This window comes from Macaca nemestrina, chromosome 4 (genome assembly GCF_043159975.1).
Source record: "Macaca nemestrina isolate mMacNem1 chromosome 4, mMacNem.hap1, whole genome shotgun sequence".
Classification (NCBI taxonomy): Eukaryota; Metazoa; Chordata; class Mammalia; order Primates; family Cercopithecidae; genus Macaca; species Macaca nemestrina.
Window position 1 is genome coordinate 143,167,225 of NC_092128.1, and position 23,806 is coordinate 143,191,030.

General features: G+C 48.0%; 1 protein-coding gene across 2 annotated transcripts; it reads left to right on the forward strand.

The window, feature by feature from the left end:
- Window positions 1-2,022: 2,022 nt before the first annotated feature.
- LOC105466327 (potassium channel tetramerization domain containing 7) lies at window positions 2,023-23,806 on the forward strand. Of its 2 annotated transcripts, XM_011715311.3 has the most exons (5): window positions 2,621-2,952; window positions 6,723-6,892; window positions 12,001-12,179; window positions 12,603-12,975; window positions 22,913-23,806. In XM_011715311.3, the coding sequence occupies exons 1-5, from the start codon at window positions 2,809-2,811 to the stop codon at window positions 22,956-22,958; spliced, it is 912 nt and encodes a 303-aa protein (XP_011713613.1). In that variant the 5' UTR covers window positions 2,621-2,808; the 3' UTR covers window positions 22,959-23,806. The 2 variants fall into 2 exon arrangements, with proteins under 2 accessions (XP_070951406.1, XP_011713613.1); XM_071095305.1 differs by lacking the exons at window positions 2,621-2,952; window positions 22,913-23,806 and adding an exon at window positions 2,023-2,310 and having other exon boundaries at window positions 12,603-16,768.

Here is a 23,806-nt window from a genome sequence, read left to right on the forward strand (position 1 = left end):
GTGAGCCGAGATCGTGCCACTGCACTCCAGCCAGGGTGACACAGCGAGACTCTGTCTCAGAAATAAATAAAAAAATAAAATTAAAATAAAATTCCCTGACTGCTTAAACTACTTTTGGTTGCAGTTTCTTGGTACAGGTGAAATATCCCAACTGGCATAAGGATTGAAAGAGGAAATTTTGTTACAGGTATTTTTGAGAAAGACGAGAGTACAATGGAAGACAAGAGAGGGCCTCATGGGGTCTCCTTTAGGGCAGTGTTACTCAAAGTGTGGTTCATGGACCGGCAGCATCATAATTATCCTGGTATTTGTTAGGAATGCAAATTACCAAGGGCTTCATCCTAGACTGGTCAACTCAGATTCTCTGGCGGTGGGACTGGGACTCTGTTTGTTTTTTTATTTTTACTTTTTAAGATTACATAGTATTTTACATATTTATGGGGTATCTGTGATATTTTGTTACGTGCACAGGATGTGTAATGATCAAGTCAGAGCATTAGTGGTATCCATCACTTTGGGAATTTACCCATGTTTTGGAAACAATTCAACTCCTCTCTTCTAGATTTTTGTTATTGTTGTTGTTGAAACAGGCTGTCACCTAGGGTCTGGAATGCAGTGGTGCAATCACAGCTCACTGCAGCTTCGACCTCTGTGGCTCCAGCGATCCTCCTTGCTTTAGCCTCCGAGTAGCTGGGACACAGATGTGAACCACCACACTCTGCGCTATATATATATATATATTTTGTTTTTACTTTTAGTAGAGGTAGGGTCTAACTATGTTGTCCAGGCTGGTCTCAAACTCCTGGGCTCAAGTTATCCTCCCACCCTGGCTTCACAAAGTGCCTTCCAGCTATTTTGAAATATACAATCCATTGTTGTTAATTATAGTCACTACTCTGCTTTTGAACCATAGAACGTAAACCTTTTTATCTAACTGTATGCCCTTCATTAACCTAAATCTCTTCATTTCTCATCCAACCATTCTCAGCCTCTGGTTTCTTTCTACTCTCTAAATTTATGAGATCGATTGTTTTTTAGCTGCCACAGATGAGAACATGCAATATTTATGTCTTTCTGTGCCTGGCTTATTTCACTTAACATAATGACGTCCATCAACGTTGCGGCAAATGACGTGATTTCATTCCTTTTCATCTGTGCTTAAACAAGGTCTCCCTCCAGGGATTTTGATGCAACTGAAGTTGGAGAAAACACAGACCTAGGACACTCCTACAGCTGTCTAATCTATGACTCAGTTTTCTTTTCTGTCACTACACAGTGAGAAGGAGATGAGGAACTGGGTGTGAAAACGGTTTGAAAAGGAGAAGCATGGTTGTGGTGCACGCCTGTGATCCCAGCACTTTGGGAGGCTGATGAGGGAGGTTAGCTTGAGGCAAGGAGTTTGAGACCAGCCTGGGCAACATGACAAGACCCCATTTCTTAGAAGAAAAAAAAAATTTTTTTTTTTGAGACGGAATTTTGCTCTTGCTGCTCAGGCTGGAGTGCAGTGGCCGTGATCTCGACTCACTGCAATCTCCATCTCCTGGGTTCAAGCGATTCTCCTGCCTCAGCCTCCCCACTAGCTGGGATTACAAGTGTGTCACCACGCCTGGCTAATTTTGTATTTTTAGTAGAGATGAGGTTTCACCATGTTGGCCAGGCTGGTCTCAGCCTCCTGACCAGAGGTGATCCACCGGCATCGCCTACCAAAGAGCTGGGATTACAGGCGTGAGCCACTGGGCCGGCCAAAATGTAAAAAAATCAGCTGAGTGTGGTGGAGCGAGCCTGTGGTCCCAGGTACTCGGGAGGCTGGGGCGGGAGGATCGCTTGAGCCCAGGGTTTGCAATGAGCTATGGTGGCGCCACTGCACTTCAGCCCGGGCAAGAGCGAGACCCTGTCTTTAAAAAAAAAAAGAGAAAATGGCTTGAACGGGCTAAGAACCTTGATCCCCAGGAGAGTCCCTGCGCTGAACGGACCTCTGGCGCTGGACTCCGCCTCCCAGCCCAGGAGCATCTTGCGGAAGGGCCTATCTCCATCTCTATGTCACGGTGGAAAAACGGTAACGGTGGGGAGTCACTGTCATTATTCACTGAACTCAAGTGCTCCGATTTGGGGTCTTCTCGTTCGGATTCCTGCGTCAGTGAGTGGGGAAGGACTGGACACCCGGGCGGTGCCCTGCGGCTCCGGGCGGAGCCAGCCGCGGTCGCGGGGCGCAGCCACCTCAGCCCTCCTCCCGCCACATCCTCCAGGAAAGGGTGCTCAGGCCTTCCATTGAGGAGACAAGGACCCGCTGCCCTGGGGACAGACACTCGAGTAAGTCGTGAGCCCTTGTGTGAAGCGATCAGGGATCTACCCTGACGTGGGCGGGAACCGTCCTCACCGCACAAGCGGAGGCGCAGTTATGAGAGCGTAGCGGCCCACCACCGCCGGGTCTCCCGGAGAGGGCGCGCCCGCTGGCCAGAGGACCAATCAGAGCACGGCAGGCTCGCAGGCCGCCCCCCAGGGACCACTCAGGCGCAGGCCGCTGGCGCTGCCTGCTCTTCGACTGGGCGAGCTTCCTGCCAGTCATGGCGGAATCAGAGCGGCGTCGGCCAGTAGCGGGAGGCGGTGGCGTCAGGCCAGCGGCTGGGCGCAAGCGGGTCGGCGTTGACTGAGCCGCCGCCTTCCCGCCTGCGCACTGCCTCTCGGCCCCCTCAGGCCCGCCCGCAGCCGGCCGCGTCATGCCAGGCGCTGCTAGGCGGTAGGGAGTGCCCGGGGCCGCCGCCTCCGCCCGCCCGCCCCAAGCCGCGCCCACTGCCCAGAGCCAGAGGGATGGTGGTAGTCACGGGGCGGGAGCCAGACAGCCGTCGCCAGGACGGTGCCATGTCCAGCTCCGACGCCGAAGACGACTTTCTGGAGCCTGCCACGCCGACGGCCACGCAGGCGGGGCACGCATTGCCCCTGCTGCCCCAGGAGGTACCCGGGCGGGCGGCGGGCCGTGGGGGCGTGGGGAGGGGCGCGGGGGAGAAGCGGGCGCCGGGCATAGCTGACCTTGGCAGGTGGGCGGTGCCGGGGTTGGGGGCGGGGCCCGCGGACCTGCACCCCCCTCCCCCCACCCACCTGCACCTCCCCCGCCCACCTACGCCCCTCCCCCGACCACCTGCACCCCTCCCCACCCACGTTCAACCCGTCAATTGCACCCACTAGATGTGCTTCCCCATTCCCTACCCCCTCCGCTCAGTACTCTTTGGGGTGATTTACTCCCATCCCCATGTCCCACGTTTACTGAAGATAGGAGGGAGGGTGGGCCGTGGGAGGGGGACCCTGGAGCCCCGAGAGCCGATGGTGTCTGACCAGGCACGGTAGCTCAAGCCTGTAATCCCAACACATTGGGAGGGAGGATCGCTTGAGGGGAGGAGTTGGAGGCCAGCCTGGGCAACATAGCAGGGGCCCCGGCCCTACTACGACTGGAAACACAAAAAAAGGCATTTTGGGTTGGATGAATTTTGGAAAAGAAAAGAAAAAGATGTCTTCTAGAGAATCCAACAGGATACTGTAGTGGTTGCCCGCACCTAGTCTCCAGCTGCCCAAGGAACAAGGCAAGGAGCTGTCTGCAGATAAGGAGCAGGCCAGTTCATAGATGTAGCTACAGTCACCTGGCATCCCATGGCTTGCACTCACAGACTGCTGTGCTCTGATGCACTGGGGCTTCCACGGGTCTTAATGTGTGTGATACTATCATGTCAACACCTGAAATGACACTCGAGACAGGAAAATATACCAGGCATGGTGGCTCACATCTGTAATCTCAGCACTTTGGGATGCTGAGGTGGGAGGATTGCTTGAGGCCAGGAGTTAGAGACTAGCCAGGGCAACAGTGAGATCTTGCCCCTACAAAAATAAAAATTAGCCAGGCTTGGTGGTGTGTGCCTGTACTCTCAGGTGCTCAGGAAGGTGAGTTGGGAGAATCGCTTGAGCCCTGGTGGTTGAGGCTGCAGTGAGCCGTGATTGTGCCACAGTAGTCCAGCCTGGGTGTGACACAATAAGACCCTACCTACAAGCAAAAACAAAAAAAGCAAGAGAAGGGAAACGATGCCAGGTGTGGTGGCTTACACTTGTAATCCCAGCATTTTGGGAGGCCAAGGCAGGAGGATTGCTTGAGGCCAGGAGTCTGGGACCAGCTTGGGCAACACAGACTCCATCTCTACAAATAAAAAATAAAGAGGAGGGAAGGTGAAGTGTTACTGGACACCGAAGATGGCTTCTAGGAGGCAGGGACTAAGATAGTGCCAGATCCAGGAGCATGTGGTATGTGGAGTCCCAGGACAATGGATAGAGGCCTTCAACAGGCTGGGCTAGGTGATGATGCTCTTGGGAAGCAGATAGTGTTGTGCTGGGATTGCAAGCTCCATACACACAATGTCATGGGAAAATGAGCAAAAATCTGGAAGTAATCTCTGCAATTGGAAAAAAGTCATTAGTCACAGTGGTGCTATTTTTTTGTTCACTGTCGTTGGGAAAATGATGTGGTTTGAGGGAAAGAGCACAAGAGCACAGACTGCAGACTAGGGCCCCACCGCCAGCTCCCCCCGCTGATGACATTGCCCCATGTGAGCTCCAAAACTGTTTCCGATGGCTTTTGTCCTCTCTGCTTCAATCCTCTCGTCTCTAATATGGAGCAAACACTTGGATTGGTATGAAGTATCTTTGGAAACGGTTTAAAGAGCTCCAGAAATGTTCAGTATTATTATTCCAAAATGTTATCTGAGCCCTTGATACACACATAAAATGGTTTTAGAGGACCTACAGAGTAAGCACAAGGCATTTTCATGTCCTACGGGTACAGAAGAGTAACAGTGCATACACACACAGAGGTGTAACTCCCTGTCTATTTTGTTCGTTCATTCAGTGAATTTTGGGTCTTTACGTGAGCCAGGCACTGCCCAAGGCCCTGGGTCAGCTTTATTTCATGTATTTGTACCCTATTTTATTTCACAAAGGATTTGAAAGCTGGGAAGGGGACTGTGTAGACAAGCAAACTTTCACTGGAGCAGGAGAGACGTAATATTGAAAAGGACGCATGGCTATAATCCCAGCACTTTGGGAGGCCAAGGCAGGCAGATCACTTGAGGTTAGGAGTTTGAGACCAGCTTGGCCAACATGGTGAAACCCCATCTCTACCACAAATACAAAAATTAGTTGGGTGTGGCCATGCCCACCTGTAGTCCCAGCTACTTTGGAGGCTGGGGCAGCAGAATCTCTTGAACTCAGGAGGCAGAGGTTGCAGGGAACCGAGATCATGCCATTGCACTCCAGCCTGGGCATTGCAGTGAGATTCCGTTTCAAAAAAAAAGATGCATAGGGATAAAATTTGAATTGATCTGGAGGAAGTTTGTGGGAAGATTAAAGAGAACTTAAAATGACCTCATTTCTTTCAAATGCAGTTTGGTAGAAACCACAAGCAGTGCAAAACAGGAAAAACAAAACAAACAAAAAACAACCTTGCATTTTAAGGGAAACCTCGAGCTTCTTAGGGTACATTTATGCCATCATTTTCATGTTCCTCACTCAGCCCTTGCCTCCAGAACCTTAGCTGGACTGGAGACCGTCTCACTTAACAGATCAGGAGAGGAGTAGGTACCTGGAAGTATTCAACACACAACTACTGAGCTCTGCTGTGGGCAGCCCGTGGTTGGTGACCAAGATGCTTTCCTTGTCTTTGGGAAGCTTGAGGTCTAGTGGAGTGAATTGACGGAGGAAAATAATTGGCAATGTATTGTGCTAGGTGCTATTATAGAGGAGAATGTGGCACATGATGAAAGCACAGTCGAAGAATGTGTCAACTCTGTCCTGGGGGCAGGTGAGGGACAGTAGAGCAGAAATGCTCACAGATGAGGGGAACTTGAATAGAAATTTCTGGAATGAGTAGATGCCACTAACCTGTATGGTACGTTGGTGTGAATTAGAAAAAGGGCACATAGCAGATCACTCTCATCCAGCTTTTATGCAGTGAACAACCTGTAACACTATATGGGGCCATTTACCTTGCCATATAGACAGAAGAAGAAGGAGAGTGGTAAGAGCGTTTTGGGCACAGAAGACACTGTGAGCAAGAACACTAAGATGGTAAATTCAGGAAGTGAGAGGACACTGAAGGCTTTGAGCTCTAGAGCAGTGATAATGGAGTTGAGGTGAAGAGACCTGATTTAAGAGCTATCAGGGGGCCGGGTGCAGTGGCTCACACCTGTAATCCCAGCACTTTGGGAGGCCAAGGCGGGTGGATCATGAGGTCAGCAGATCGAGACCATCCTAGCTAACACCGTGAAACCCCGTCTGTACTAAAAAAAAGTACAAAAAAAAACAAATACAAAAAATTAACATGGTGGCAGGAGCCTGTAGTCCCAGCTACTTGGGGAGGCTGAGGTAGGAGAATGGCGTGAACCCTGGAGGTAGAGCTTGCAGTGAGCCGAGATCACACCACTGCACTCCAGCCTGGGATACGAGAGCGAAACTCCATCTCAAATAAAAAAAAACAGAAGAGCTATCAGGGTTTGAATGGGTAAGACTTGGCAGGAGATGAGGGTGGGGCAGAGGGAAGAGAGAAAAGAAAGTATTCAGATGGACCCCTGGGCTTGAGTGACTGAATGAATGGTGTGGCACCAATCAGACCCGAGGGAGTGAAGATGGAGCAACCCCAGCTCTCAATCCCCGCTGCCTGCCTGAGAGCCCTGGTGATTTCTTTCCAGTTTCCTGAGGTTGTTCCGCTTAACATCGGAGGGGCTCACTTTACTACACGCCTGTCCACACTGCGGTGCTACGAAGACACCATGTTGGCAGCCATGTTCAGTGGGCGGCACTACATCCCCACGGACTCCGAGGGCCGCTACTTCATCGACCGAGATGGCACACACTTTGGGTATGTCTCTCCCTGTACAATCAACTTTGTAGTGCTAGCAAGTGATTAGCCTAGGCTTAAGTATGGGACATTAGGCCGGGCGCGGTGGCTCAAGCCTGTAATCCCAGCACTTTGGGAGGCCGAGACGGGTGGATCACGAGGTCAGGAGATCGAGACCATCCTGGCTAACACGGTGAAACCCCGTCTCTACTAAAAAAATACAAAAAAATAGCCGGGCGAGGTGGTGGGCGCCTGTAGTCCCAGCTACTCGGGAGGCTGAGGCAGGAGAATGGCGTCAACCCGGGAGGCGGAGCTTGCAGTGAGCTGAGATCCGGCCACTGCACTCCAGCCTGGGCGACAGAGCGAGACTCCGTCTCAAAAAAAAAAAAAAAAAAAGTATGGGACATTGGTATCTTCCATAGTACCTAGAAGAGGAGATAACATATTGATGAAATTTAATAAATTGGCTTCTTGAAAGAGATCAAATTTTTTTTTTTTTGGCCAAAGGAGACAAAGACAGCCAGAGAAATTCCAAATAACACACACTGGCTGGATGAAATTGCTTCCATCCTAGACAGTTAAACAATTTTTATTTTCAGCTGGGCGTGGTGGCTCTTGCCTGTAATCCCAGCACTTTGGGAGGCTGAGGTAGGTTGATCACTTGAGGCCAGGAGTTCAAGACCAGTTCACTACAGCATGATGAAACCCCATCTCTACTAAAAATACAAAAATTAGCTGGGTGTGGTGGCTCATACCTGTAATCCCAGCTACTTAGGAAGCTGAGGTAGAAGAATCGCTTGAACCCAGGAGGCAGAGGTTGCAGTGACCCGAGATCGCACCTTTGCACCCCAGCCTGGGCGACAGACCGAGATTCCATCTCAAAAAAACAAAACAAAACAAAACAAAATTTCATTTTTATTTATTTATCTAATTATATACACATGCACACACAGACATACACATACACACACACACACATATATGTATATATATATGTGCTCTGATGCACTGGGGCTTCCACTGGTCTTAATGTGTGTGATACTATCATCATTATATATATATATAGAGAGATAAATGATATAATAAATGATGATATATACTATCATCTTTATATATATATATATATATAAATAGAGATGGGATCTTGTTGTGTTGCCCAGAGCGGTCTCAAGCTCCTGGCCTTAGGCAATCCTCCTACCTTGGCCCCTCAAAATGCTGGTATTACAGTATTTATTTAATTTTAGGTGCTTTTTTGTTTTTTGAGGGGGCTGTTTTTTTGGAGATAGGGTCTTGCTATATTGCCCAGGGTGGAATGTAGTGGCTGTTCACCAGTGCCATCGTAGCTCACTGCATCCTTAAACTCCTGGCTCAAGCAGTCTTCTCACCTCAGCCTCCTTAATAGCTGGGACTACAGGCATGCGCCACCACACCTGGCTATCCTACGCAATATGAGACCAGGAAGTTGTCATCTGTGTGGAGAGGAATAAGTGTAATCCCATGTTGGGGGGTAGTCTAAAACAACTTGGAGAATACCTTTAGATCTGGATTTTGGGGCTCAGCCTTGCCATGGGAAGGAAATGTGTGTACGTGTGTAGCAATGGTTACCAGACTTCTTCAGTAGTTTAAAACAGTAAAAAAAGATGAAAGACTAACCTAGTGTTGTTCTCCTTTAATTTTGACAAGGAAAGTCTTTAAAAAAAAAAAAAAGAAAAAACCTCTGTTGTTCCTGTGAGGTAACACTAAAACGTGACAAAACACAATCTCAACAACAGCAAAATAGCAGCCAGGTGCGGTGGCGCTTGCCTGTAGTCACAGCTACTTGTGAGGCAGAGTTGGGAGGATTGGTTGAGCCCAGGAGTTGGAGGCTGCGGCGAGTCGTGATCCCACCACTGTGCTCCAGCCAGGGCAATAGAGTGAGACTGTCTTTTTTTTTTTTTTTTTTTTTTTTTTTTTTTTGAGTCAGCGTCTTGCTCTGTTGCCCTAGCTGAGTGCAGTGGCGTGAGCATGGCTCCCTACAGCTTTGACCTCCCAGGTGCAAGCAGTTCTCCTGTCTCAGTTTCCCAAGTAGCTGGGACTAGAGGTGCACACCACCACGCCTGGCTGAGTTTTGATTTTTTGTATAGATGAGGTTTCACTATGTTGGCCAGGATGTTCTCGAACTCCTGAACTCAAGTGATCCTCCTGCCTCAGACTCCCAAAGTTCTGGGATTACAGGCTGTGCCCGGCCGAGACTCTGTCTCTGAAAAAAAGAAAACAAAACCTTTCCCAAGAAAGGAGTTCTGACAGTCTTACACATAAACAATTTAAAGACTTTATATCTCAGGTTCCATGTTTGTGAAATGAGAAATAATTATAGCTGCTGCACAGGCTTGTCAATGAGGATTATATAAAGAGCCTTGGTATGACCCCTAGCCATGTCCTTTTCAGAGTACGTGACTGGAACTCTTAGCTCTTTCAGTCTGACATTGGAGATGACTAGAGACCTTGAACCAAGTGTCCGGGAGGCAGAAACTCTCCAACCACTGCATCTCTGTGCTGGCCTCCAAGTAGGATTGCCCACACTGTGGGAAAGATCATTTTTATTCTCAGAAAGGAGCCCTTGGTCAGATAACTTGCTTGGAAGCATCTGGGTTTCCCCAGTGGGTTATCAGCTGCCTCCAATGCTGAGAAAACAAAGTGTCACATCGCTCTGCAGAACTATAAAAAGATATTTGTTTGCAGGCTGTTTGGGGAAGGAAAGTGCCGGCTCCAGCTGGCAGCTCCCACAACACCCTTAGCTGGGCCTTACCCCAGGGTTTTGTTTTTCAGAGCTCACCAAGGTTTGCTGAAGATTTAGAAGGGATTTTGGGGAGGGGGGTCTGGGTTTGACTTGAGGTGGATGTGCCCACGCCCAGGTGGCCACAGTTAGAGAGTGACAGCGCCAGGCAAGGGCATGGCAGAAAGCAGGAGGTGGCGACATTCATACTTTGGCTGATGAGTTCCTGTGACCTATGATTCATCAGCAGCAGATGAAGTTGTTGAATGACTCAGATAAAATAGGGGGTTCAGGGCATTTCGTAGGGTGCATTTCTTGCTATACAGCTTATGCACCCCTAGCATCCACCATGAAGGCCGCTTGGGCCTCCACCTGGGGTTGTTCCCCATTGTCATCAGCTTGCCACACTCTGGTCCAAATGCTTCTGCTGAAGCTGGACCATGGTGGATGTGGGTATAGAGTCAGCCATGGCTGGATCTGAGCCTCTGGCAGCGGTGGCTACTTGAGCAAGCATGTTCCTGAACCTGGCTGGGCCCCACTTGAGCCTCATTTATGACATAGGGATAAGATAGCACACACCCCCAATGTCATTGAGAGGATTACATGGGATAACCCATGAATAGTGGCTGGCACCGAGTAATACTTAGCGAGTGTTAGCTGGTGTTGTATTAGGTCATAGACTAAGCTATTATTGAGGTAGTAGCATAATCTTGGGGTTTACTTACTCTCTTCCACACGTACCAGTGATGTATCTGATTACTCTTAGCACTAAATAATCTGAAAAGTTGGTGGCTTACACCTGTGGTCCCAGCTATTCGGGAGGCTGAGGCAAGAGGACTGCTTGAGCCTAGGAGTTAGAGGCTGCCTTGAGCTACGATTGCACCACTGCCCTCCAGCCTGGGTGACAGAACAAGACCCTATCTCTTAAAAAAGAAGAAAAGAAAATCTGAAAAGTGAATTAGAAGGACAGAATTTTTATTTTAAGAAAATACAATATGTGATTTTATTCAGCCCTGGAACTGTTCTTTCAGACATTATGTTTAGGCATTTTACCTGCTCTGCATAGCTACAGAATAATACTAGTGGCAAGGATGGGGAACACCTAGAACTCTTCTGCATTGCTGGTGGGAATGTAAAATGCTGCAACCACTTTGTTAACCACGTGCTTACCCTATGACCGAACAATTCTACTCCTGATACTTACTCAAAAGAAATTTGTGCTTGTGTCCACTAAAGGTTTTTTTATTTTGAGATGGAGTCTCACTCTGTAACCCAGACCGGAGTGCGGTAGCATGATCTCAGCTCACTGCAACCTCCGCTTCCCAGGTTCAAGCAGTTCCCCTGCCTCAGCCTCCTGAGTAGCTGGGATTACAGACGCCTACCACCATACCTGGCTAATTTTTGTATTTTTAGTAGAGATGGAGTTTCACCATTTTGGCCAGGCTGGTCTCAAACTCCTGAGCTCAGGTGATCCACCCACCTCGGCCTCCCAAAGTGCTGGGATCACAGGTGTGAGCCACCGTGCCTGGCCTAAAGGTCTAATATAGGAATGTTTATCCCAGCTTTACTCATAATAGCCAAAAACTGGGAACAACCCAAATGTCCATCAAAGAGACAACAGGGTAAATAAATTATACCATATTCATGCAAGGGTATACTTACATAATAAATAATAATAATAACAAACTACCGGTTTGTTTTTATTTATTTGGTGGATAAATTTCAAAAACATTATGTTAAAGGAAAGAAGCCAGGTACGAAAGAGAACATACTGCATAATTCTATTTATATGTATTTCAAGAAAAGGCAAAACTCATCTTTACTGATCGAAGGAGAAGTTAGAGTGGTTCCTTCCGTAGGGATTAACTGGGAAGTGGCATGAGAAACCTTAAGGAATGGAAATGTTTCATCTTGATCTAGGTGTGGTTGGATGGGTATATTCATACTTAAAAAAAATTGAACTGTACAGTTAATATTTGTACATTTATTGAATATTTCACCTCAATTCTAAAACAAATGTATATAAAGGGCTAGATGTCATATCTTCCGATTATACTTACATATGCCTAATAATACCTAATATTGTACCTAATAATTGTAATTATAGTTGCTTACTGATAAGAACAACTGGTAACACTTATTGAGGCTCTACTCTGTGCCAGGAATTTTCTAATCACTTAATTCCTAATACATCATGAGGTTTTATTGTTTTCTCCAATTTTACAGACAGGGAAACTGAAGCATGGAGAGGTTAGGTTCATTTACCCAGTGTAACACAGCTGGCAGTCTAGTTTTAGACTTTGTCCAATGCACTGTATGGCACTGCCCAGGAGCATGAGCTCCTTGTCACCGACCCTCTTTCCTTCCTGCTCAGAGATGTGCTGAATTTCCTGCGCTCAGGGGACCTCCCACCCAGGGAGCGTGTTCGAGCTGTGTACAAAGAGGCCCAGTACTATGCCATCGGGCCCCTCCTGGAGCAGCTGGAGAACATGCAGCCACTGAAGGGCGAGAAGGTGCGCCAAGCGTTTCTGGGACTCATGCCCTATTACAAAGGTGAGGGTCAGCTGCCCAGGATGGTGGGTATGTGGGAGGCGGTCTGCAAGGCATCTGTGAGTGTTTAGGTCTCCATCACGACACCGGGGGCAGCGTTCATCCAGATTTCTCAAGATGGGAGGGAGTGTCGTCCCCTCCCAGTCACACTGGGGAGATTCCAGTTAAGGTGGTCCTACCTGGCCTGTGACAGTCAGCAAATTGTGTTTCAGAAGGACAACCCTCGTCCCATTGGCTCTCCTTTGCTGTAGAGAACCATGACCCTTGTTTCAGTTTGTGCCCTTCGTTGGGCCCCTGAATCCTTTCCCCGAGAAATCTGTCTTTCCCCTCCTGCATCCTCCATCTTCAGGACTGTTTCTCTGTGCATCTCTGCCGCCCTGTCCTGCCCCTTCACCCCAGTGATAGGTGTTGTGTTCATCCTCATAGACCACTTGGAGCGGATTGTGGAGATCGCCCGGCTGCGTGCGGTCCAGCGGAAGGCCCGCTTTGCCAAGCTCAAGGTCTGTGTCTTCAAGGAGGAGATGCCCATCACCCCGTATGAGTGTCCGCTCCTCAACTCCCTGCGCTTTGAGCGGAGTGAGAGTGACGGGCAGCTTTTTGAGCACCACTGTGAAGTGGATGTGTCTTTTGGGCCCTGGGAGGCTGTGGCTGATGTTTATGACCTGTTGCACTGCCTGGTCACGGACCTCTCGGCCCAGGGCCTCACCGTGGACCACCAGTGCATCGGGGTGTGTGACAAGCACCTCGTGAACCACTACTACTGCAAGCGCCCCATCTATGAGTTCAAGATCACATGGTGGTGAGTAGCCTTGGTAGGCAAGAGTCCCATCAGGGAGGATGTCCACCACACTTGGTGGCTGTGGGAGTAAGATCCCTGAAGGGGCTGCTGACTGCCCCAGAATCTGCCGAGGTGAGGACCGAGTCCTGAGGCACAGCTCCCAGGGGACAGAGATGTAGCCCCACTCTCCCTGACTGCACCTCAGGGTTGGGCTCAGGGCTTGCAGCCTGCAGGCACTCCGGCCAGTGCTCACCTGGCCTTTCCTCAAGGCATGGTAGTCTTTCCTTGAGGCTGATAGCTAGGGCTTGAGCAGGAAGTCCCAAGAAGTTTCGTCACCTTCTTGACCTTGCAAGAGAGTTTCTGCCCATTTTAGAGCCACATTATCAAATCGATGAGGCCTAATCACTTCCTCGACCCTGTTCAAGCATCCCTCCCTTGTGCTTAGTGTATTGTGTGAACACGGAACATGATGGGGGATTTACCTGACCAGCCACCCCGTAGCCCCTGGCTGAAGAAGAAAGAGCATCTTCTGTCCCACTGCACCCCTTCTCCTCCAAGAATAGTTGCCCACTTTCCTAAAATGTGGAAAGACTTCTCTTTTCCTTCCGGAACATGTTATTCACCACCTTTTGGAGATTTAACCATAGCTGCCAAAGCTATGCACCCAGTTGGCCTTAGAAAACCACAATGTTTACAGCCCTGTCTTAGGGCCACAGCTTCTCCTATCTTCCACCACCCTCCTTGCTTGCAGGGTTGTCTTCTCACAGGGCTGGAATGCAAATTTCAGAGGCTTCTTTTGAAGATTCCCCAAGTCAAGCAGGCAAGATGCCTAGATCTTCTGTTATGTTTGACATGTAACATCCTTTTTAGAGGCTCAGAACACCTCCTTGGCTGCTATCTCATGTGTTAGAATCCAATTTGTGGTGAACCTCTTTGGAAGGGGCCCCCTCTTTAAACCTTGTTGCTCTGTCCTAGTAACATTCTCCTAGGAGAGCATGTCTTCTGAGAAGGTAAAGGAAGGGCTGGGTGAGACACACAGCTATCCTAGGAGCCGTAGGAAGACAGAGAAAACTTCCCTTTTGTTTTATTCCGCTCTATTTTTGTCTTACTTCTCTATATTTTGTTTTACTCCTCACTCCTCTATATTTTGTTTTACTTACTCCTCTATTTCAGAAATTGAAAAAGATCCCCAAGGATCTGTTACTACTGCATTTCCTTCTTGCTCTGTCTACAGCCTGGGCCAACTAGTCAGGGTCTGGACATGCATCTCCTAAAGGAAGAACTGTGTAGCACCACTGATCACAATGTAACATTTCCATGCTGCATTAAGGGCGTCTCTCTGTAATCATGACCGTACTTGTCTCTTCCTGGGTATTCCTGAAGGGAGATTTTTTTTTTTAATGTGTGAAGAATTGATGTGAGCCAGGAACATGTCTGTAGTCCCAGCTACTTGGGCACACGCCTGTAGTCCAGGCTACTCAGGCACACACCTGTAGTATCCGCTACTCCAGAGGCTGAGGCAGGAGGATCACTTGAGCCCAGGAGATGAAGACTGTAGTGTACTATGATCATGCCTATGGCTAGCCACTATGCTCCAGCCTGGGCAACACCATCGTTAAAATAAATAAATAAAGGAATTGGGGAGGACAACCTCCCTGGTCTCAGACTTACAGGACCAGATAGATGAGATGGCTATAGGGGGAGCTGAAGTCTGTGTTCATATGAGGAAAAGAAGACCAAGCCCTGGGACTTTGGTTGAATTCCTCCGTGGGGCTGGAAGGCAGTGACCTCCTGTTCCCTCTGTGTAAACAAAGATTCCAGGGCATGGTTGTGCACTCCTGTTGTTCTCTTTTAGAGGTGGAAAAGAGGTGAATCCTGAGATCTAAGAGGAAAGAACAGTCATTCATGTTCTGAGATATGGGCTCTCTCTATTGTTCTCATATACAAAGGGATAGTCGCTTTTTTGGAGCTGATGTCCCTGCTTGGAGGTTAGCCCAAAAACATGGCTCTTGAATTGTTCTAAGAGAAAAGTCTTTGATTTCGGTTCTTCTGATTGGTGTTACCTACTGCCTAATATGTGTTCATTTTTTGACAGAGAGGCAGACTATTGATAAAGTCCGTGTGAACAGAGAGCAGTTCATTAAGCCCAGTGCTTTCAGTAATGTGGCCTTGACCCTTTCCGCTACCCGCCATCCCACGGAGCATCGCAGGGCTTGGTTATTTAGAGTCCATACATGCAAGCCAGGGAGAAACTTGTTTGCTCAAATGCAGGTTTGCTCAAAAACAGGTCCTGAAGGCTGGCTTAGGGTTACAGGGATGCTGGGTAAGAACACTTCTTGTGGCTCTCGCTGGAGAAACCCCTGTTTCTCTGACTCCCTTTGTGATCCTCACAATAATGTCTTCTGTGCCACTGTAGGACACAAGGCTCTGGCCAGTAGAGAAGACAGAGAGGTGACACTGGGCAGCAAGCTGAGAGCTCTTTCTAAATAGAGTGAACGAATTCAGTGGTCTAGTTTCTCCATTCTCTGATGAGAAACCGAGGCCAGGCTAAAAAGTGAATTAGATGTGGTGGATTGTGCTAATGGCCTCCAAATAAAGGGGTTATCCCTGTGGAAGTGATTTCTCCCCATTTGATCCCTTTTCAACTCTGAATGGCCAGGCCCAGAGCAGAAGAAGGGTTGGGTCTGGAAGGAAGGCTCTAAAGGTTGAAAGCTTCTCCCTGATCAGAAGGAAGTGCATCTTTATAGAATTGTTGTGTGTAATGTCAGTAAATCCCTCTCGCTTGACAAGGAACTGGATTCATCTTGCCTTGAGACAGGCCAGTAGTTATCAGTGAGTCAAACCAAAGTGAAAGTTTCAGGAGATGGGACCACATGGTGAAATGCTCTCCATAATAAAATTCCTTAAAGATAAAAAAGCTAATGTTATAGCAATGAAAAAAACTGAAGCAAAACCACACTGAAACACATCCCTTTCCAGGGGAGGAATTCTTTGCGTAACACTCTAAATCAAAGGAAGGAATTGTCACCTTCCTTATTCTACCTCTGCCTTGTTCACCAGGCTGCCCAGTGCTTACCATGCAGAAAGCAGTCAGCTGTACTCTGGAAGTTTCTGTTCTTTCCTGGGGCTTAGGATATTCTGGGAACTGTCTGAGCCTTGTGCTTCAGGCTTATCAGGTGATATAATCTTCCTGTTCTGGGTTGCTTGCTGGAGGACTAGGAAGTGACATTTATAAGACACAGGCGGCGTGAGCATCCATGTGTGGTCTTGGTCTAAACCAGCTCTTGAACAGGTTAAAGCAAACAGCAATAACAAAACAAAAACTACCCACACTGAGCATTTTGATCCCAGTAATATTTCAAATATTGTCCTTCTGCATATGTTCTATCCATATTTGATTCCAATATACATTATTAAGCTTTCTTGGGTACTATTTTTCTGGGGCTCTTGCATGAAGGTGGTGCCTGTCTCATGATCCTTAAAAGAGAGAGGGTTTTTTCATCCAAAGCTGGAGTGTTGGGAACTGGGGTGGGAGAGGCACTTTTTGGAATTCTGGGGGAATCATGTCTGTGTATATACGTATTGAGTGGGGAAGGATGGGGGTTGGCAGGGGTTGAGGGAGGTGGGAACAAACAGTGGGTATGGGAACAGGCAGTCACCTCGAGTCACCTGGGTCCGTCGTCGTCCTTCTGTACGGTGTTGGGTTTATGTACACAGTATAACACTTCCTGTGTGAGTTCATGTACCTGTCTGTGAGTGCTTTGGTGTATGGAGCCTCAGTACACTCCAAGGGCATTAAAGTCAAGAACTAGAACCTGCGTGCTGCGCCTTTCTTTTTTAGAGATGTGCGCTCATCCCTTCTCTGACCCCCACTTTGTCAGCAAATATTTTTTATTTCTGCTTAAAATGTGGTATGTTTGGGGATGCTCCACACAACAAGACAGGCTTTTCCCTGAGACCAGCAACTGAACTTCTGCCCTGAAAGGGAGGTGGGCCTCTTGAGGACCCTTCTGGAGTTACTCTAGACTTGTCTCTGTTTCAGGTAGGCAAGTGCCCACCTCAGCCTAGGCAAAATCTCTGTCCTCTTCTGTTGGGAGTTCTCCAAGGAAAGAAGAGACTATAGGTGCAGTCACGTGTGTGGCTCACAACCATGTCAGGTAGTTCTAAAATAAATTCTTCCTGTCATATCACCACTTCCTTTTCAACAGGGAAATAAGTGCTCTAAATTTATGTGAGCCTCAGTAGTTAAGACCCTTCCTTGGCTGGGCGTGGTGGCTCATGCCTGTGATCCCAGCACTTTGGGAGGCTGAGGTGGGCGGATCACAGGGTCAGGAGATTGAGACCATCCTGGCTAACACAGTGAAACCCCGTCTCTACTAAAAAAAATACAAAAAATTAGCCGGGCGTGGTGGTGGGCCCCTGTAATCCTGGTTACTTGGGAGACTGAGGCAGGAGAATGGTGTGAACCCAGGAGGCGGAGCTTGCAGTGAGCCGAGATCGCGCCACTACACTCCAGCCTGGGCGACAGAGCGAGACTCCATCTCAAAAAAAAAAAAAAACCACAAAAACCCTTCCTTAAGGAAAATGGACATAAGTTGCCCTTCCTTTGAAAGCGGAGCTTGACACCTTCCTGGCTAATAAGCATCCTCATCAAGATGCCCTTTGGAGTCACATCATGGATTAACCCAGAAAGGTGAGTTCTGAAGCTCCGAGTAGCTTCATACCCTCCAATTGCTTCCCCTAAATCTGATTATTCTGGATTTTAAACAAAAACACTGCATCATCTCTGCCAAATATATTCCCTGACCTAATTACTGAGCACAGTCACATAGTAATAGTACACTAACAATACAGGCCGGAAACTGAAGCTCATAGAGGTACAGTTTCCCCGAGAGTGCAGAGCTAGTAAGTGGAAGAGTCAGCATTCAAACCCAGAGCCCCTTTCTGAAATCCTCAGGGTTGTTCAACAGCATGATCCTCCCTTCCTCTTGAAAGATAAGTATCCTCCTTCTGAGGTTCAGGGCTTGACTCTGCCTGACCTGTGAAGATTTGGAAAGCACATATCTAGGACAAGTATTAGAAAGTCTTCGGCCGGGCACGGTGGCTCAAGCCTGTAATCCCAGCACTTTGGGAGGCCGAGATGGGCGGATCACGAGGTCAGGAGATCGAGACCATCCTGGCTAACATGGTGAAACCCCGTCTCTACTAAAAAATACAAAAAACTAACCAGGCGAGGTGGCGGGCGCCTGTAGTCCCAGCTACTTGGGAGGCTGAAGCAGGAGAATGGCCTAAACCCGGGAGGCGGAGCTTGCAGTGAGCTGAGATCCGGCCACTGCACTCCAGCCTGGGCGACAGAGCGAGACTCTGTCTCAAAAAAAAAAAAAAAAAAAGAAAGTCTTCATACTTCAGGAAAGGATTCTAGGAAGAAAGGAAAAAAAATCTCCCATAGATGTTGTATTAGTCCATTTTCACACTGCTGTAAAGAACTACCTGAGACTGGATAATTTATGAAGAAAAGAGGTTTAATTGACCCACAGTTTGCATGGCTGGGAGGCCTTGGGAAACTTATAATCATGGCAGAAGGCGAAGGAGAAGCAAGGCACGTCTTACATGGTAGCAGGAGAAAGTGGGGAGGCCAGGTGTGGTGGCTGATGCCTGTATAATCCCAGTACTTTGGGAGGCCGAGGTAGGCAGATCACAAAGTCAAGAGATTGAGACCATCCTGGCCAACATGGTGAAACCCCATCTCTACTAAAAAGCAAAATACAGAAAAATTAGCTGGGCATGGTGGCATGCACCTGTAGTCCCAGCTACTCGGGAGGCTGAGGCAGGAGAATTGCTTGAACTCAGGAGGCAGAGGTTGCAATGAGCCGAGATCACGCTACTGCACTCCAACCTGGAAACAGAGTAAGACTCCATCTCAAAAAAAAAAGAGATTGGGGAAATGCACTTTTAAACCATGAGAGCTCATGAAAACTCACTATCACAAGAACAGCATAGGGAAAATCTACCTCCATGATCCAATCACCTGCCTCCAGGTCCCTCCCCTGACAAGTGGGGATTACAGTTCAACATGAGATTTGGGTGGGGACACAGAGCCAAACCATATCAAATGTGTAGCCCTTAAGTAGTCCCTGTGTTAAGGGGGTAGATGGGGCTCCCAATTTACTGACCTGAGTGAGGGACACATATCCACTAGGTGAAGGAGGCCCTGCTCACAGGGTGATGAATGGAGTATGACAGAGTAGGTGAGTCATGGCTCCTTGGCTGGACCCCAGGAGTGGGATGATCTGGAACCATCTGAGTTAATGAGACTCCTGAAGCCCTGCAGGTGTCCCTGCATAGACAAGCTGTATAGCCTACTTCCGAAATCAGAAGCGTAACAGAATGGGAGGCTCCTTAGTGTAGTTCAGGGGATGCCGTGTGCCTGGCTTGGGACTCGTGGCCCTTGGACTCAGATCTCTATACTGCCAAGTGTCCCTTCATCATTCTTGTGTAGATGACCTCTTCACTAGTTTTACTTAATTTTGGTTTGTTGAACTTACAGCATGTTCCCTTAGCTTTTATTTACTTACCTTTAGCTTTCTTTTAATTCCTTACCATTTTGTTTTTCCTATCATGTACTGTAGCTTAATTTCCCTGTTTTTTAAACATAATTTTAAATTTTATTTATTTATTTATTTATTTATTTATTTATTTATTATTATTTTGGAGACAGTCTTGCTCTGTTGCCCAGGCTGGAGTGCAGTGGTTCAATCTCAGCTCACTACATCCTCCGCCAGCTGGGTTCAAGCGATCCTCCTTCGTCAGCCAGCCTCCCAAGTAGCTGGGATTACAGACGCGTCACCACGCCCGGCTATTTTTTGTATTTTTAGTAGAGATGGGGTTTCACCATATTAGCCAGACTGGTCTCGAACTCCTGAACTCAGGTGATCTGCCCGCCTTGACCACCCAAAGTGCTGGGAGTACAGGCATAAGCCCCCACGCCAGCCTAGTAGTTTTTGTTCTGAGCAAGGATAGTTATGTGCTTTTCTTTTCCCTTCCCCAGTCATGTCTACAGTGATCTTATTTATTAGCTGTGAACTTAGGTACCTCATTTTTTCTCAGGTGAATACCTGTTTCTAATATCTAAATGCAAAGGAAGACTGACAGTATTACTATAGAATTCATAGATGTGCATTATCTAGGTAGATTTAAAGGACAGAATTTTGTGTCTTCTTCCAAAATGCACCCCCGACTCTCCATCACACCCCCCCCCCCCACACACACACACACAAATAAATAAACAGAGCAGCCTTAGGAAGAGGGCAGTACAATTCCTGGACTGCAAAGGATGTCTTCCTTCACACACTTGTTTCTCCTGAGGAATGACATGATCTGGAGATCCTAGGTGTCCCCCTTGTCCAACCACTTGACACCAGGTGGACACAGAGCTATTGTACACCAGGAGAAGATCCAGTCAACTGTGGGAAAGACTGAACCATCCAGAAACACTCCATAACAGGGGTCTGTCATCAGATTATGATGTACCTTTTCTAGCCACTTCTGGCCTCTATGTCAACCTTATTCACCCCTCAACAAATATGACTTCTAGAGGATTCTCTCTTTTTTTTTGAGATGGAGTCTCGCTCTGTCACCCAGGCTGGAATGCAGTGGTGCAATCTCGGCTGACTGCAACCCCTGCATCCCGGGTTCAAGCAATTCCCTGCCTCAGACTCCTAAATAACTGGGATTACAGGCGCTCGCCACCACACTTGGATAATTTTTGTATTTTTAGTAGAGACGGAGTTTCACCATCTTGGCCAGGCTGGTCTTGAACTCCTGACCTTGTGATCCACCCACCTCAGCCACCCAAAGTGCTGGGATTACAGGCATGAGCCACCGCACTCGGCCAGGATTCTCTTAATAATACAGACTCTCATTTCTTCCCCGTATCATATGATCCTTTCAGATGGCCCAGCCCCAGTAGATTTTCGGAATGGAGGTATCCATACTTTTCTCTGTCATTATTAAAATCAAGAAATAGAATCACATAGCAACACAAAACTTGGAGCTTGACCCTCATTAAAAGAGACCTACAGGTTCAGAGTCCAATTGAAGAAATCTTTATATCTTCAGTATTTTTGTAAAGAGGTCCGGGTGGTATCATGAGTAGGCTTAAGTCCCTCCAATGTGTATGAACGTTTATAAATGCCTTGGGTATCCAGTGTCTCAACACAGCATCTTCATCACCAACCGTACCTCAGCTGACTCTGCCCCAAGGGCCCACCTGTGTGTGCACATGTTGCAGGTGTTTACTGTCCCTCTCACCATGTCCTCTCCACCTCTCCCCTCTGTAACTGTCCTGTCTTTGGCATTTAAAAGCTGATTGGCCACTTCTGGCCATGCCTCATCTGGTACCTGCTAGCCAACCATGACAGTGATGCCATACCCAGGACTGTCTGCTTCTTATTCTCAGGCAGGTAGGTGCTCTCAGCACTGATGTCCCTTGCTTTCCAAGTCAGCTTTTACACCTGGCCTGCTAGGCACTGGAGAGCATTTTCAGTCTCCATAGCAGCAGCAGCAGCAGCAGCAGAGGATCCTGCAGGCTCTATGTCCACCTAAGTTAAGGTAAGGTGGATACACATCCTGGAAGCTCTGCATCTACCTACACAACAGCTGCAGAGGATCCTGCAGGATCCCACTGAGCAGAGACACTAGTTTCACCTTCTGTACCAGAAAGGAAGAATCTAATTATTTTGCCTGGCCAGGCATGGTGGTTCACACCTGTAATCCTATAGCACTTTGAGAGGCAGAGGCAAGAGGATTGCCTGAGGCCAGGAGTCCAGGACCAGCCTGGGCGACATAGCAAGATCCTGTGTCTAAAAAGGCAAAATTCAAAAACATAAGCTAGGCATGGTGGCCTGTACCTGCAGTCCCAGGTACTTGGGAGCCTGAGGTGGGAGGTTCACTTGAGCTCATGAGGTTGAGGTTGCAGTGAGCCATGATTGCACTGCTGCAGTCCAGCCTCAGTGACAGAGCAAGACCCTGTCTCTAAAATAAAAAGTAAAATAAGTAAATATTTTGCTTGGAAACTGAGTTCACCACGAGTTTCTTTTTTTTTTTTTTTTTTTTTGAGACGGAGTCTTGCTGTCACCCAGGCTGGAGTGCAGTGGCCGGATCTCAGCTCACTGCAAGCTCCTCCTCTCGGGTTCACGCCATTCTCCTGCCTCCGCCTCCCGAGTAGCTGGGACTACAGGCACCCGCCACTTCGCCCGGCTAGTTTTTTGTATTTTTTAGTAGAGACGGGGTTTCACCGTATTAGCCAGGATGGTCTCGATCTCCTGACCTCATGATCCGCCCGTCTCGGCCTCCCAAAGTGCTGGGATTACAGGCTTGAGCCACCGCGCCCGGCCCACCACGAGTTTCTTAACAAAAATATGAACTTCACTAATGAGCTGACCACATCGCTATTAGATGCAATGAAGGTGGCATTATTCACTCAGCACTCCCAGGAGTCAAGGCAGAATGTAATTGCTTCCAGACATATTCAGGGGATATTCCACCCAATTATCTAATTTTATTCTTCAAAGGCGGCTGTATCTGGAAACTCTCATTGGTCCAGAGAGGCAGAACAATGAGAGGAAATCCCCTGTCCAGTTACCTGCAGGGATATTCCACCACTTCCATGAGCTAGAGGATTCCATTGAGATGGAGTTTACGACTTGATTTTGAACACCTGTCAGCACTGTTCTCTGTTTGCATGGCAATTCTGACCCTTTTATGGCAAAAACACCCCCGGGACAACCTGGATTTGTGGATTGAGATCCAAAGGTAGAATTTCCAGACAGTCCAACCAAGGTATCAAGTGATGTTTCCAGAGTGGAAGGCTCTCACCGTGTCCCAGGATTTGTGGGGTTTATAAGCAGTACTGGCCATTTGTGACTCTGTTTTTTACCTAATCATTCTGTCTTTTTAGGACATGGTTTACCCGATCCCTGGCTAAGGATCCAACATTCCAATAGCTGAAAACCCTGGATATCTTTTCTCCCAGCCTGCCTTACCCAAGACACACTTGAACCCCTCAGTAAGGCTATACAGAGCGCCATGAGCAGGGGCAGCCTCTCCCTTGTTTCTACAGCTCCATGATGAGGGGTTGGCTGAGGCCAGCAGTCCTCGTAGGTGTGACAGTTGCAATATAATCAACAGTTTCAAGATCTAGAGGCACCTTTTGAAAGAACCCCTTCAGGGATATCTATCCACAGCAGCCTGGAGCAGCCAAGGTGAACCTGAGATTTTGACCCACACAATAAGGAGGGGCCATTCCTTTTCAAATATTTTGACTTCAGAAGACACTTCATTACCTATGCAAATATTGAGAGATTAACAGAAGTTCCAGCTCTTATGCCTGACTGAGAAAAGGCACTGCAAGTTGCAGTTAGGTACCCATGAGAAGCAGAGGTCAGCTGAAACCCAGAGCTTCCCAAAGTGGACACCAGTGGGGACTATTCCTGATGTCCCACCCAAGAGAGGAAGATGAACTCGGGCGCTGCTGCTCTGCCCAAATGCCATCCCATGTGCATTCACATGTCACCCATTCAAAATAAATAACATGGAATTATTGGAACCTTATATCTGACATGTAAGACCAGCCTACACATTGGGCTGGGTGCAGGGGCTCATACCTGTAATCCTAGCACTTTGGAAGGCTGAGATGGGCAGATTGCTTAAGCACAGGAGTTCCAGACCAGTCTGAGCAACATGGTGAAATCCTCTCTTCAATTAAAAAAAAAAAATTTGGCTGGGTGTGGTGATACATGCCTATAGTCCCAGCTACTCAGGAGGCTGAGGTGGGAGGATTGCCTGTGCCCAG

Excerpts from the sequence above, each read along its gene's own strand:
- LOC105466327 (XM_071095305.1), top strand. The coding sequence starts at position 2,038 with ATGTCACGGTGGAAAAACGGTAACGGTGGGGAGTCACTGTCATTATTC. Across the intron at positions 2,311-6,722 it reads CCCTGGGGACAGACACTCGA|TTTCCTGAGGTTGTTCCGCT; the intron begins GTAAGTCGTGAG and ends ATTTCTTTCCAG. Across the intron at positions 12,180-12,602 it reads ACTCATGCCCTATTACAAAG|ACCACTTGGAGCGGATTGTG; the intron begins GTGAGGGTCAGC and ends TCATCCTCATAG.